General features: G+C 28.4%; 1 protein-coding gene across 1 annotated transcript in view; it reads right to left on the bottom strand.

Annotated features, from left to right (window-relative positions):
* Positions 1-14,868, bottom strand: part of wge (winged eye) — a gene marked incomplete in the record, with an annotated part of 98,903 nt that overhangs the window by 19,162 nt on the left and 64,873 nt on the right. Inside the window, 8 exon segments of the mRNA XM_067050322.1 lie at positions 1,459-1,608; positions 1,716-1,941; positions 2,931-3,191; positions 3,271-3,510; positions 5,317-5,510; positions 5,926-6,150; positions 7,184-7,279; positions 13,951-14,025. Of these exon segments, the coding sequence (XP_066906423.1) occupies positions 1,459-1,608; positions 1,716-1,941; positions 2,931-3,191; positions 3,271-3,510; positions 5,317-5,510; positions 5,926-6,150; positions 7,184-7,279; positions 13,951-14,025 (1,467 nt within the window).

The following is a 14,868-nucleotide window of genomic DNA, read 5'->3' as shown; positions in this document are numbered from 1 at the left end:
AAAATAAACAGGTTTATGCGAAAAATAAAAAATCACTAAGTTTATATTAAATAAAAAACAGGGAGGTAACAATAACAGCACACTGGACATGAGATAAGGTCCAAAGAGATAGTATGAAAGGTAGATTGATAGCTGTGCCACAGAGAAGTGAAAATAAAAAATAATTTATAGCTGAAGCAGTTAAATATTTGTTTAAAGACATCTGAATATAGATATTCTATGTATATATCAAAGATAAGTAGTAGAAACGATGTTAATACAATCACATTTTCTAGAATCGAGTTCTTCTTCTTTCATCCTGTTTATTCCTCACAATCTATTAACCACAATAAAATGAGAGAATTCATTAATTGTACTATTTTCTCTTGCAGCTTATGAAATTGCAGAATATAGATATGCTTCCTATTTTGAGTCTACTAAAAGTATATGTGTAAGTCATTATAATTTGTTGACTTATACAAATTAAGGCAAGTGTACATTTAAAGGAGTATATATACACCATATTTTATGAAGTTTGAGTAGCCCAAAATTGCAAGCCATGCCTTGAATAAACAAAAGTAAACAAATAACAATAAAATTTATTTAGAACTTTTGGATAGCTAATCTATTCATGTTAATAGATAGCTTGAGGATTTTTTCTTAAAGCATCCATTCTAACCTGTAATCTTATACTGTAAAGGATATCTTTCTATATTCTTTATGATTTCATAGATTTCCTTTCATTGAAATGCTAACAATTTTACAGAATAAATCTCCTGGAGAACTAATTCGTTTTCTTTCCTGGATTCCTAGATACAACGCTTTAACACCATGGAGTAACATGCTTTGCAAACTTACACAGGATATAAATAAATGCTTTAACTTTCAAGTGGTTCATTTGTTGTAATCATGTATTCTGTCTAGTTAAAGTTAACATAAAAAAAAATTGTTGGAATTCATGGACCTGCTTTAAATACATTAATGTGATATGATTAATATCTTTAGTTAAAACAACTTAATGATCCATAAAAATCCAGCTTTGTGATTAATAATGTTTTTTTCTCTTTTGTATAGGAATATATTAATATAAATAAATAAAATAATAATAATTATTATTATTATTCAATATTTAAGCAAACTGTTTAAAAAAAAAAACTTCATATATTTACTGAAAAAAGAATAACATGTTAAAAATTACTTAAGTCAAAATGTTTCAGTTTTAATTAATATATTGATTGATTGTTTTTAATCCTGTTGACCGATTTTGTCACTCACTCTAATGAAATTAAATTTCTACACAATTTTTCTTTCATAATTGAAATATTGATTAATAAATTCAATTATTTACAACTATGAGCTGGAAAATTAAAGTAAATATTTCTAGAGAGGGATTGATAAATAAGAATGATTTTTTTATTCATTCGTTAAACTTCGCACAAATTTTGATTTTATTATTTTAAAAATAATTAAGGTACTAACTTATTTTTGTTTTCTTTCTAGGCCTTCCAGGTCGTCGAGTGATTTTTATTTTTAATTTATCTCTCCCCCTTTCAGTTGAAGCAAACCATTCCCCTTTCTTCTCAGGAATAATACTTAATCTCAATTCCTTTTCAGATGAATTTTCACCATCTATTAGGAAAAAAAAATTATTATTATTATTATTATTATAGTGTATACACTTTAAATTAAATATATAAGATAACGTTAAAATAATACAAAATAGAATAGTTAATCACCATTGGAAAGATTTTCAACTTCAGATAGATCTTCATTTTCTTCTTTTCTTTCATTATAATCATCAACTACTGGATCTATTACAGAAGAGAATGACTTGGGCTCAAAACTTTCTTCAACAACTTCTTCTTCCAGACACCGCTCAGCTACAGAACACAAAAGTCCAAGGCCACATTGCATGCCTTCTTGAACATGGTCTTCTTTCCATTCATCTTCAGGAATTTTTTCCTAAAAATCCGATTAATGTCAATTATAAGTGACAAAATACTTCAACTACAGTAAACTGTAAAGTATAATAAAAAAAAACATACTTAGTATTCATTAAAAACATTCCTTAGCTTTACAGTTTCGGAAATATGCTTAACAAATAATAATAATTAATTTTTTATTTATTCTGGTACATGCCCCATTTGGAATAACAATACAAAAAAAGTAAGTGGGATTTAGAGCCTTGGAGTAAAAAGGAAAGAAAAAATAATCATTGCAAAATCTGGTACAGTACACGCATCACTACCTTTAGAGAAAACTAAATAAAAAGATAAATTTCCACATTACTAATATATTAGTTTTTATAGTATAATTGTAAATAAGAAATGCTAATTTTAAATCTATTGGAACAGGGTGGATAGGACATGAGGGAATAAGTAGGATTTATTGGTGAAAAGAGTTGAGAAAAAAATGGAGAAAAGAATAAACTAATAAAATAGCTCAAGAGGTCATAGTTTTTCAGAGAAAATTAATGGCTAAGAAGTGATAAAAATGTTTAAAGATGTAGAAGAATCTCAAAGATCCTAACTAAGAAAATTAATTTTGAGGCCTGCAATATTATCAGACAAAGGGGATTTACTTTTGAAAGTAGTAGAAACAAAATAAAGTAATAATAAATAATAAACTTTGGAGAATAACATAAATAATATAATATATTATTATATTAATAATATAAAATAATTGTATTTAGAAGAATCATGAATGATTTGTTGTTGCACCTACAAATCTTAGCTAATGAAGCTAATAATAGAATGACTGATAAGCAATAAAATATTTATATGCTTACTTCTTCCTGTAAATTAAATTAGTAAAATTTCCAATAACATTCATAAAACAGCTATCAAACAATATCTTTAATAGTTAATTGTTCTTTAATATTTCAATATCATCTTTAATAATGTATTGAGTAGTTTCAATGACAAATGAAAAAGAACAAACTTTAACATTACCTCACATTTCTGAGGGATCTCTGGTAATGGTAACTCGAATGACTCTTCATTAGAACTCTTCTCAAACTGCGCAATACTGCTGAGAAGTTCCAGCCCTGATATGTCAGGTTCTTGGGGCTCCTCCTCGACAGTAGTGCATGCTTTGTCTTCTAATTTGACAATAACGTCTTCTTCTACTTCACTCTCTTCATCATCCTCCACAGGACTTTCTGTCTGATTGGAAGCATCCATAACCTCTGTCTTTACTTCTTCTTCAATAGCCTACAACAGAAATTAAACCGTTATAGCATGTAAAATAAAGAATATTCAGATCAGAAAACCTATTTAAAAACAAACGCACCTCTTCTTCAACTACTTCATCACCTTGTTCAATTTCTTCTTTTACTACTATCTGTTCTTGTTGTATAGTAGGTTGTTGTGGTAGCGAAGTTTGTGTTTGTTCCTGATGTTGGGGTGGATAAACTGCATTTATATCAGACCTGACAAAAGAATTTGTCTCGGTATGAGAGATGACAACACTCGGTGGCAATTGTTGGATCATACTTCCTCCTCCAAAGCCATCCACGGGACTTGTTAATACCTGAAGCAGAACAGGTGATAAGATGATTAGTAGATATAATAAAAAATCTGGTTTGGTACGCATCGCACAACTTTCACTTACTCCCCTACTTTGAATTGAATTTAATTCTCACTAGTTTCAGAACAGATATTTTTAAATTATATACTGTGGCAATACTTTCCCGAGCTAATTTTTCCAAATGAGCCTTTCAATTAGAAAATTTACCAACTTCAATCACAATGGTTTCCAAAAATGTACATTTAATATATTTCTTTTTTGCAAAAGTATGGCAGAAATGCAAAAAAAAAAGTTCACTAAAACGTACATTCTATACATTAACCATTTAGTCAATGTTAAATTATAATAGAATCATCATTGAAAATTCAAAGAATGAATTAATGGAGTTAGATCTCATAAAGGATAAAATATAAGTCTCAGATATAGGTTAAGTAAAATTTAAAGTCATTATTTAATAACTAAGGTAACGAGCAAATGTAATTAAGTCAAACTCATGTTAGAGCATACTTTTTATTCAAGCATTTTTTGTTTTTCTAATACCTTTTACAAATTTCCATGTTAAATATTTTTATTTCTAAAATCTTTAGCTTTTCAATGATATATAATTTTTTAAAAAAATTAATAAATCTGTACTGATACAACCCATGAAGGGTCAGGGGTCATTACTTATTAAGGAAGTACTCCTACTAGGCCAACGGTTGTGCAAGTAGGTGATTTAGTCAGAACACACTCAACCACCAGATTTATCCCCAATTAAGGGTATCCACTTTATGAGACTGAGTGGATCCCAGAAGAGCTCCCGAACCCACAAGATTGACTCATGGCTACAGTAACAATATATAACACGTCTATATTACTACATTTATTTTTGAAAAGGTATATTCGACCGGAAAAATGATTTTTCCTCTTACCTTCATCAATATTAAGTTAATCATAAAATTCTTACATAGTTTATATTTAATCTTCTATTACAATTGGCAAAAATTTGAAATGATGAATTGTTTCAAACAAACAAAAAAAAAAAAGGTACTTAATAGGAATATTTTTAGAAAAATCCACATTTAAGCCCAATCAAACTATTTTAATGAGGATAAAATCTAGATGATATTAAAGACTACCTAATTTTGTATTGATATGCTAAGTTTAATCAAAATCTTCAGCACCATTTTTTGGAAAATAGAAAAAATAAATGTATATAAAACTCTTATAAAACCAATACTTTGGCTGTAAGTATCAATATTGTTGATGTATATTGTATAATTTTACTTAACAATAAAATACCACTACTGTTAAAAATATCAATTGTTGATGTTTATTTTATAATTTTACTTAACAATAAAATACCACTACTATTAAAAATAGTTAATAATTTCTTCAAAATTATTATTATAATTGATTCAGGGAGTAAACGTCTCTCATTCAGTATTCACTTAGGTAGATGACTTATCTAGAGCTCACTACTTGGGAAAATGCATATTAAAAAAAATTAAGTGATTATTACTGAATTTTTACCAATAGTGAAGAAGTCAAGACCTATACTTGTTTTAGGCAACAAAACAAAATAAAGTAATTTAGTTCACTTTTTATTTTTACTGACTATAAATATACTATTTTTCTTAACTTGTCTTAATTTTTAATCATGTAAATTGATAAATCAGCACTTGAAGAAGTTAAACTTAAAAAGAAATCTTAGAAACAATTTTGAAAAACTTCATGTAAGAAAATTGTATGACACATATTAGAATTGAGTAAGAGTCACATCCATATAGAACAAATTTAAATAAAGATAAAAAAATGGACAAAAATTACCTCCATTGGATTTAGAACCGCAGATTCAGACAACTGATGATTTGTAACCACCATAGTATTCAAATTGTGTTCGGTTAGGTGAGTTGATAGTAGTAAAGAATTATTTTGATGAGAAAAGGGCATCATTAGGAAAGGAGCTTGTGGTGGTGGAGGAGGAGGAAAGAGGCCCACAGCCAAACCTCCACTGCTGCTACCTATAGTACATAAATTAAGTTAAAAACACTTAAATACAAATCAAAACATACACTCATACATTCTTAAACTTTCAAATAGATAAACAGAAAAATTTTAGTTAAATCTTTAAGTTATCGGATTAAGGTTTTATTTTTTTTTTATTAAAGTAAATTATTTTTCAATTATATTAATCTTGACCAAATATTCAATTCTTTATCTTTACATTCTTAACTAACACCCTGTCCTAAGACTTTACTGAGAATATGAAAATAATCTGCAATTAAGAAAAAGAACAATAAAACAGAAATACTAGATCCTAGGATTAAATTATTTCAGTATCAGATCATAATTAATTATTTCATGATTTATTTGGAAGACTCTCCAGTGATAGAATGTATTTTGATTATTTTTTGTTTAATAACTAATTACACTGACCATGTATGGTTGTAGTTGAATGGTCATGTGATCTCCTCTTCTCTTGATGATGGTGATGGTGATGATGATGACCAGATGGAGCCGTCGAAGGGGGTGGAGCAAGGGTAACATATCGGTCTGAAAGGAGGACAGGTTGAGGACTAGGCATCACAAGAGGTGGAGGTTGGCTACTTCCACCGGTCGTGCTTCCTCCTGGCCAGAGTACAGTTCTTTGCATTGAATCCCCTTTAGAAATACATACTTAAAACTTAAAAAAACAATTATATTTCAAGTTAAAAACCAACATACATGAAATATTTACTATGAAATATGACAAAAAAAAAAACTTAAAAAAAATTAAATCAATGAATCAAAAACTGATGAAAAACCATATACAGTACTAAAAACATTGCAGCAATAAATTAAAACAGTAAAGATTTAGTTCACCAAGATCAGGTAATAAGAAAATGCTTTCAGTAATAGATACTTCAAAAATGATCTTGTTTAATGCTTGATGCATTGTTTAATTAAAGTTATACATTTACGTAGGGAACAGAGAGGAAATACTTTAGAAAAGGACAATCAGAAATATAGACCTAAAATAATATTTAAAAAAAAAAGCAATATTTTTGGTAGAGTACCTCCCTATTTAATCTATATAATAATGACAATAATAGTGGCCCAACAAGAAAAATGTTCGCTGTATTCTTTAAAATAACAAGATCTTTAAATTGGTGTAAAGAGCAGAGTGTAGTTGTCAGAAAGACCTGATCTTTTGTAACTTAAATGTTAATTTTTTATCGTTAACCACTCACTTTTATTCAAATAGCAACTGTTCAATTATAAAACCCAGTGTCAACTTCTGATTAAATCCTTAACGGAATCAAGTCAATACATTCTTAAAAATGTAATATATAAGTAAGAGTAATGAGTGGTTGCTGAAAATCAGTGCCAATGGATTGGTGCCATTTCTAAATGATTTATTAACTCTTTTTAAAATAAAGGCAGAAAAGTAAGATCCGATTATTACTTTTTTTTTTTAATTTTAGAAAAATATGAAATTTAATACAATGAAAATAAGATGATAGTTTTCTTAAATAAGGAACTTCAGCTACAGAAACACCTTAAACTAAATACAGCAATAACATAAAATAAAAAAATAAAAAAATTAATGTAAATCATTTTGAAATAACTTAACAAATACAAAGATGAACTAGTGACATCAGTAAATAGTTCATCTAGAAACCTTATTGTATTTTATTATTAAAGTGCTGCTGACCTAAATTGCCTGAAGGAAGAATGAGAAGTTGCCCACTGATTGGGTCTCTTCCTAGCTGCAGCGGGGGTACCTGTACTGGAAGGCTCTGGTCCACCCCTGATAGCGCACAGAAAATAAATAAATAACAAGCCTACATTATAATAGTGAACATAAATAATAACTTTTAGTAATTTAAAGCAAAAATAATGAAATAAAAAAAAAAGAATAGTGATAGCACCTACATTGTCATTCATTGTATTGTATCTTGAACTATATCTTCTTACTTTAGATTATAAAGTGAAGTGAGTAGAAAAATGGATTTATATTAACACATGCACTAAACACAGATGCATTGATATACTGCTTCAGCTACAGGAATACCTAATGTATATCAACTAAATGTTTTCTTTTTATCTTACAATCTCATTTTTGAAATCATATTTAAATATTGGTGATGAATAAAGAGTTAAAGGTTAAGTCTAAATTTTAACCTATAGCCTAATACTGCAGAGGATAGTTATTTCAATAAAAAAAAAAATTCCTGTTCCTGTTCAACCTTGGAATGAAGTAGTTGTATGTTTATTTAATTCTGACAGGTATAAGTATGCTATCCCAAGACCAGTTTATTTCCACACTGACAAGAAATACCAGCAAAGCTACAGCAATAAGCCTTTACATTATTACATACTAAAAGACTAGAGACTATCATTCCAATAAACAATTCTACAAATTACTAAAACAAGATAATAGGAGTGAGTATTTGGTAATGGGGACTTAAAAGAACAGTTTAATTACTCCAATTTCACTTTTTAATAAACAAAAAACTTTCCTAACAAGTTTAAAAAAAAAAAACTAGAATTTATAAAGTATATTTTCCTAGGTAGTTGAAGTCTACTGAGGTTTTAAAATATTAAAAATGTCTAAAAACCATAACACTCAGTTTTCAAAAAAGTTTATTTATTTTACATCAATGTTTTGGGGGCATTTCTCCTTATTCATACTCGTACTTTTACAAGGATCTGAAATCTATTTCAGTTTTACAAATAAAGAAACTAGAGGTAAAGGTGAGAGAAAAACTATGTAAAAGTGAATTACTGTGTTCAGATGACCAGATGTGAATAACAGTGCTCGAGGAATATCGAATACACTTGTCGGTGGAGAGGTGCAATTTATTTAATTGGTCCTAATTGAGAGGGGGTTGTTGTTTATAAAGATCACTAAATAAAATACTTTTTTTTATTAATTCACAAAATGTATTAGATTAATTTCTGTCTAATGCTGTTGTTCTTATTTTTAATGTTAGGATTCTGCTACATTTAAAAAAAATTAAATAAATTTAAATAATACTTAATTTATAAAACTCTGTACACTAAGAGGAACATCAAATATAAAATTAAATTTAAGAAGTTTCTCAAAATCAATAATTTTTAGTTTCTACCCCTTAAATAATTTCCATGTTTTAAGTTATTACTATTATGATTTATTGTTTCACTTGAATTGTTTATTATTTGAATTCAACTAAAAATTATATTATGCAAAATTTCAAATAAATAAATTACCTTAAAATTAAAATTACCTTCTACTTTTTTTTTTAATGCTTATCAAATGATAAATTCTAAGTAACTAAAACTTTTGAAATTTTTAAAATTTTAATCTATATAATAATTCTAAAGTTTTCCATAATATAAATTAGATCATATAAAAAATAACTAGTGTGTCATTGGGGGTGGCGAGATGGGCCCCTACCAATGGCTGGTACAATAAGGCTGCAAAATTAACCATGAAACCATTTTCATTTTCAAAAGTAACCATTTTCAAGTTGAGATTTATCTATTATTTGCTAATAACCGTGTTTCTTCATTAAAACAATAAGCAATTTTACAGAAATTCTAAAAAATTGTTCAGACCTCAGATGTTTTGGAGGGAGTAGATTTTTCAAATTTGCCAAGGGTGCAGAAGTGCCTTGCATATATATACTTATATCAATGTATTATTTGTTAATAATTTGTACTTATTTGATTATGTAAATTGGTTTATACCATATAAATATTTTTTTCTCTCAGTCTCATTACATTTTTGTTTAAAAACTACTATATATTAGGGATTAAAGACAAAAATAGAATAATTTAAAATCTTAATTAACATGACATTTAGAAGATTAACATATGACAAAAAAATAAAAAATAGTGCTACTGGGTAGTTTCTCTACATGCCTGTATCACTCCATTTGAATCTTACATCAAATTTACTTGATGTATTTTTATGTAAATACAGATGTAAATAATTACTATTTACAGATAAAAATAATAAAACAAAATTATTTTGAGATCAAAGTAATGAACCTAAAGATAGCCAATCATGCTGAAAAGCATATAGTGTCTGGCACTTCTGACAAAAAAAAAATATTTGATGTATCTTATAGATTGTACCGATGAATTTAATTTCTTTTAGGCAACTACTAACTTTGGCACCACAGTAGAGAAAGAAACTCCTGTCTAGGTAATATTTTTGGAACAAGTCCATTTCAAAATAAAATCAAGATTTTGTTTCTGATGTGTCACTATTCAATGCAAGAATATGTATAATGAACTGTCAATTCGTATAATTGTTTTTAGTAATTTCTATTATATTTTTATTCCTTATACATATGTTTGTGTAGGAGGAAGGTTCAAACAGAACCAGGAAATAAGTGAAGCGATATAAAATAGAACATAGCTTAAGGTAATAATTTAAAAATGATTATTCTGACAAAAAAAATTAAAATATAAAGTGGAGAAAGTAGAATAAAAGATATAAATAAGAAAGGAAGGGATGTGACTAAGGTAAAAATATCTGGAGAGTGCGGGGTATTTACAGTATGGCCTTGACCTTGTACAACCCCCCACCCTTCGTCCATAGATCTGCTCTAGAGCGTACGATCTTCCCGCTCTTTGTTTACAATCTCTCGCAACTTTTTTACTAATACTCACTTTAGTTTTTGAAGAGGGGACCAATATAAATTACCTCATAATAAAGTTCAGAAGATAAATTATGAAATCCCAATTATGTATTAAATAATAAATTCGAGTCCTAACCTTTGAAAAGTGCGTAACCTATTTGATTGAGTAGAGATCAGTGTAGTGTTACCTCCACACAAATTGTAATATAATATAATATAATATTGTAATATTTTAAGCAAAATTAAACAAGGTCTATTTTACAAATTTCCTAGTTCTCAGATTTATTGTATGTATTTCTCTATACATTTTACATATTACATAGTTTTTTATTTATTTAACCTATATATGTAGATAATTTTGTGAGCTAAAGAGTTTCAATCTTATTCTAAGCTTCTTAACTTTTCTGGGAGTTAAACAATTTGATTTGTGCTTCAAAAATTTCTCCTTCGCCAATATATTTATTCCCTATTCCAAATTTTAGTATGGCCAGTTGTTCCTAAGATCTCATTGGGGATGCCTACATAAAATAAAGTCTAGTGCGAAAACGTTAGCGGCTAAATACATGGAAAAGTCCGCGGATGATTTTATATTGCTTGTAATGTGAAAAAACAATTTCCACAGGACAACGTTATTAAATTTTAAAACAATGAAAAAAGAATATTAAACTTAACACGTAAAAAATAAAAATTTACTTTTTAGACATCTGCTGCAGCAAATTCAAGTTAGTCAATAATTATGAGTTAAAGAGTTAAAACTTATTTTTAGAAAATTAAATTAAAATAATTACACATTTTTATAACATTACATAATATAATGAATATTTCTGTTTTTAATACTTATCTGTGTTAAAATACACACATATTTGTTTACATACTTTAACTTTTTTATTACTTATAAATCTCATGCCTAGTTATGAAATTCAAGAAATGAGTTGTTTTTAATTTTGGAGAAAAAAAAAAACATTAATGGAGGCATTGATTGGATGAGATAAAATATTTTAACAGATTTTTTATTCTGTTATCCTACCTTCAGGTCAAAAAATAAAACATAATAGTTAATAGTTACACCTCATAAAACTTAATAGTGCTCAATTTGGAGCTTTCAGTCAGTATACTGTCTCTCTTCTCCAGCTTCTACAATTTAATATGCTTAAAATAATAATTGAACTTCCCCGGCCAAAGTTTATCATTACAATTTGATATCAGATCTTTGATCCTTAAATAAATCCAGCTATTGGTCCAAATGCATTGTTATAGTAATATATTTAAAAATTTGTGGCTCACACAATAATGCTGGGGCAAATTAGGTAAGTAAACAAAAATTTTGTTGATAAAACTTATTTGTTTAACCTTTTCCTAGTAAATAATTAAAAATGAGGGATCCATAATCCCCGAAACGTCCGAGATAAAAATAAATGAAATAAGAAGTATTGCTATTTTAATTTTTGACCTGAAGGCACGAGAGGATAAAAAACTTCGTAAAATTGTAAACGTTAAATGATGAAACAAAGTAACAAAATATTTTAATGTCAGTCACAGAATTTGGTTCAATGTCAAAGCACAGGATAGGCACATGAGCTCTTCTTATACCCACTTCCTCAATTGTGATTTAACGAAGCGAAAGTGTGTAAGCAGCTATGAAACATCTAAAGCTAATAAGAATCAGCCGTCATTAATAATGTAGAATTAATTGTACGCATAGCTCAAAGCTGTACGCAATCAAAACTATTGATACCTCTATTGAAATGTTTTTAGAGAAAGCTTCACAAACAATAAGGAGTTTGTGAATAGTCGATTATTTAATAAAGAAATTTATTAAATAATGGTCAAACTTTAAATAGCAATACAATCTAGAAAGAAACTATTTATTACTTGGCTAATCACAAGAGCCATGCCTACGTACGATGAGTCAAACATAAAACGTTAATGAACGACAAACATACCACATGTTTCAATATAAGTAGACTAAGTAGAATGGAATATGACAGCTAAGTATAGCTTTTAGAAATATTTTGAGTCATTAAATTTCAATTCTTTATGCTACAGAGTTATGAGAGAGTCTCGAAAACGTGACTGCTAAAACAGCAGGTCACGACTCAAAAGATAAGAGAATCCATAATTTAGAAAAATTATAATAAATAAACGCAAAAGAACGACAGGGGAAAATTCTCTCACCTAAGATAGTATTATTCTATCAAAGTTATTGTCAAAGATCTTTTATATCTTTTAATTTCAAGAGAAATAAAAAAGTATAATGGCTCAACTTTGATAAAACAAAACTTTTATAAAAGTTAGAATCTTCGTAAAATACTTCGTATAAGACTGGCTGGACCTAATGCTATTTCCAGCTTTATGGCTACGATAGTTGCACGCCACCGCGTAAACGAATTTTAACGTAGCAGTAGCATTATTGCCACCACAAGTACTGTCAGCCTATCAGACCTATTTCGACAATACTGCCATGAACAGTAAGTACTGTCATTATGGCAACTATCATACAGTTTAAACCATGACAGTAGCTACTACTGTAGCTGCAGTGGTTGTAAAAGTATCAGTATTTATGAATTTTTAATGTAATTTCATAAATATAGTTATTTAGGGAAATGACAAACCTTTAATATTGCTTTATTTTCATGAATCATCAATGAATGAATAATTATTTCAAGAAATAAACGCGGGTAGTTAATTGATTGAAATTATTATTTCGTGAAGTAACCGTTTATTTTATTTGATAAATAGAATAGAAAATCAATCTTATTCTGGTGCAAAGTCCTTTCAGAATAACTTTCATGACCAGATATTAATAGATCAGAAATTTAAAATATTAAATAAATTAATGTATACATTGTGTAAAATATTAAATTTGTAAACAAAACAAAATAAATGCTTATCCTCAATTAAAGATAAAAGAAAAAGGAAGTATAAAAAAAAAAAAATTATATACAACGTTAAATAGGCTTAAATAAGTATAAAATTGGTAAACAAGAAAAAAAATTAAATTCTTATTTTAAATTAAAAATAAAAGAAAAAAGGAAATAAAAATTATTGGTTTCTCAAAATATTATACAATGTTAATGATATCAAATCTGTAAGCAAATAAAATAGATACTTATTCTAAATCAAAAATAACAGAAGTGTTAAAGTCAAATAAAATAAAATAATCCATTCATACAAAAAAAAAAGTATTCACTTCTGATCGTAATTCAAATCTTTAATTACGGTGTTAGTGGTTACGGAGCGTCAGTTTTGGATGCAAGAAGGAAAAGGAGGCATTTGAATGAAGATAGGGAAGAAGCATGTCGGATATCAGAAGGGAGGGAATTCCAGAAGGCAGTGGAGCGGGCTAAAAAGGAATTTTCAAATATTTTGGTTGGATGGAAAAGGATATAGAGGTCAAAATTACAAGATCTTACTTCATGGGAGTGGACATAAGATGGAATTGGAGGACATTGTGGATGTAGAAAGGTTGCTGGGAACTGATTGTTAGGTATAGGAAATATCTGAGAAAATATTGCCTGCGGGTAAAGGAGAAGATTCACTGTAATTCACCGTAAAGGTAAATACATTATTTAAACAGTGGCGATGTCCAACAACCACTGTAGTATACTGAAGTTAGATAAAATAATTGACGTAGTGCAGTAGCAGTATTGTAAGTTCATACAATTTTCATGATAAAGATGTTTTATAAAAGATCTTTGACAAATAATTTGAAGAATATAAAATTAGTCGTTCACTAACGCAGATAAAAGACTGGAATATTGCAAAAAAATTGACTTTACTATTTTTATTAACTAAATTAATCTGTAAGCTATATTCATTTTGTTAAAATATAAAAATATGGAGTACAGACCCGGATATTGCCAATGCGGGGGCCCAGACCATCCTGTTACCTGATTGGTCGATCTCTCTTCACAGGTAAGTACAGCTGAAACAAAGACCACTGTTACCAAAAACAGAAATAACAAAATATCTTAGATTTGACATGGATCAGTATCGTCTCCAAAATATTGCTCAAAAGTTGACTCAATACTTAAAAATTCTTTAATTTATCAATAATCAAAATTCCTGCAAACTATTGGAAGACCATCAAAGCTGCAGCTGAGCTCAAATTGTAGCAACCTTGATCTAAGTCAAAAATAAAGCAAATAAAAGTAATTTATTTGCCACCATTATACATAAATTTTAAATAAGGAGGGAAAATACAAAAAAGTGTAGATATTTCGTTGTTTATTTTTTTAACAAAAACAAACAACTGGGTTTTTTGACACCCTTTGTATGCAGTACAATTGTAGAATCGGTATCATCGATTTTAATCTAAAATTAAATGTAAAATGTAACCGTAGGTTTTATGTTGACCGTAAGCTTGTGTTTAAAAGTTTTGAGGTTAGCAATGCTATATCCTATCCTAAACAGAAATTCCAAACTAAAACCAGAAACAACTGTTCTTATATTTATTACAGTTCTCAGGCCACTGCTGATGTGCGACTGTGAAGTCTGGGGAGCGGCATCCTTTACGAAAAGGAAAAAAATACAATCTTTTCAAAATAAAGTCCTAAGAATCGCAGTTAATGCTCCTTGGTTCATAAGAAATTGTCAATTGCATCGCGAATTACAAATGGAGTCAATAGAGGATTATATCAAAAAACGGTTCATGAAGTTCCACTCCCAGTTGCCGACAGTTAAAGGAGCAGTGACCTAAACCTGGGAAACCCAACCTCAACCCGAAGACTGAAGCCCTGACTGCTGCAGGACATTCTTTTATAAATTT

The sequence above is a fragment of the Halyomorpha halys genome, unplaced genomic scaffold, assembly GCF_000696795.3.
Source record: "Halyomorpha halys isolate HHAL.00 unplaced genomic scaffold, Hhal_1.1 Scaffold602.1, whole genome shotgun sequence".
Lineage (NCBI taxonomy): Eukaryota > Metazoa > Arthropoda > Insecta > Hemiptera > Pentatomidae > Halyomorpha > Halyomorpha halys.
Note: the sequence above shows the minus strand (reverse complement) of the source record. Positions and strands in the feature narration are given on the sequence as shown.